Genomic DNA, 1,711 nt, shown 5'->3' on the forward strand with positions numbered 1-1,711 from the left:
GCCGCCACGCAGCTCGTGCTGGGTTTCCAGCCGCGGGCCTTCAACGCTCTGTGCCTGGGCAGCGGCGCGCTCCGCCTGGCGCTCGGCCTCCTGCAGCTGCTGCCCGGGCGCCGGGCGGCCCCCGCGGGGTCCCCGCCGGCCCCGGCTCGCGCCCTCGCGTCCACCCGAATCCTGCGCGCCGCTGTCGCCTGCGACGTGCTCGGCTGCCTGGGTGAGGCGCGCGGCCCCAGGGTGGCCCTGGTCCGGGCACAGTGAGGGCGCGCGGCCCGAGGGGGGGATCTGGTTGGTGCCTGGGTGAAGGGTGCTGTCCGCGGGTGGGATCCGGTTGGTGCCTGGGTGAGGGGTGCTGTCCGCGGGTGGGATCCGGTTGGTGCCTGGGTGAGGGCGCGCGGCCCGAGGGGGGGATCTGGTTGGTGCCTGGGTGAGGGGTGCTGCCTGCGGGTGGGATCCGGTTGGTGCCTGGGTGAGGGGTGCTGCCCGCGGGTGGGATCCGGTTGGTGCCTGGGTGAGGGGTGCTGCCTGCGGGTGGGATCCGGTTGGTGCCTGGGTGAGAGCGTGGCCCGCAGGGGGGCAGGGCATCTGCGTGCTCAGGAGCACAGAGAAGGGAGAACCGGTTCCCTGGGGACCAGACAGGAGGACTAGAGGATCCCCGATCCGCGAAACAAGACGGTCCCTAAGAGTTATGGCCAAGGGCCTTAGCCAGTGTGGCTCAGTGGATAGAGTGTCGCCGGAGGATTGAAGGGTCCCGGGTTCGATTTCAGTCAAAGGCACGTACCTCAGTTGCAGCGGGAACATACAGGAGGCAACCAATCGATATGTCTCTCTCACATCGATGTTTCTCTCTCTCTCTGTCTCTCCCTCTCCCTTCCACTCTCTCTAAAAATCAATGGGAAAATATCCTTGGGTGAGGAGTAACAACAAAAGTTATGTCTAAGGGACATTTGTTTCTAAAAATTACAACCGTGTCTTTGTTGGTTGTGCAGGGTTACCAGCGCAGGGCGACGCTCAGCCAGCGGAGCCGGGCCAGGGCCCGGGGTGCCTAGGAAAAAGCGCTGCCTAACCAAGAACCTCGACCTACACTTGAAGTACGTGTAGTGTTTGAGGAGGATTCCATATCTGGGTCTAATAGGAATAAAGACTCACAAATAATAATGTCGGAAGGAAGTGGCCAACAGGGAATTTGTGAGATTCTTCAGTGTAGTTGTAAGAGGATGCAACAAGTTTCTTCCTAAACTTCAACAGTGTGCTCTAACATTCTATTCTGTATGAATGAGTTAACACAGACATTAAAATTATAGCCAAGCCTGAGATAGTGTGGCTCTGTGGATAGAGCAGCCTGTGGACTGAAGGGTCCGGGTCCCATTCCAGTCAAGGGCACATGCTCCGGTTGCAGGCTCAATCCCCAGTAGGGGGAGTGCAGGAGGCAGCTGATCCATGATTCTCTCTCATCATTGATGTTTCTCTCTCTCTCTCCCTCTCCATTCCTCTCTGAAATCAATGAAAAAAAAAATATATATACACACACACACACACACAGTGGGGCCTTGACTTACGAGTTTAATTTGTTCCTAGACCGAGCTCGTTAAGGAGCTCGTTAACTCAAATTACTCTATCAACTCAATGCAAAAAATCGGCCGAGAGACAGCTGGTATCTCAAAAAACTCGTTAGTCGGGACACTCGTGAGTCAAGGCCCCACTGTGTGTGTGTGTG

At 57.7% G+C, this 1,711-nt stretch overlaps 1 protein-coding gene across 1 annotated transcript in view; it reads left to right on the top strand.

The window, feature by feature from the left end:
- The window catches only part of GPR143 (G protein-coupled receptor 143), a gene marked incomplete at its 5' end in the record, with an annotated part of 12,430 nt that continues 10,719 nt past the window's right edge, over nt 1-1,711 (top strand). The window contains one exon of the mRNA XM_023745435.1: nt 1-211. Within this exon, the coding sequence (XP_023601203.1) occupies nt 1-211 (211 nt within the window). The remainder of the gene's footprint in view (nt 212-1,711) is intronic.

This window comes from Myotis lucifugus, unplaced genomic scaffold (assembly GCF_000147115.1).
Source record: "Myotis lucifugus unplaced genomic scaffold, Myoluc2.0 scaffold_542, whole genome shotgun sequence".
NCBI lineage: Eukaryota > Metazoa > Chordata > Mammalia > Chiroptera > Vespertilionidae > Myotis > Myotis lucifugus.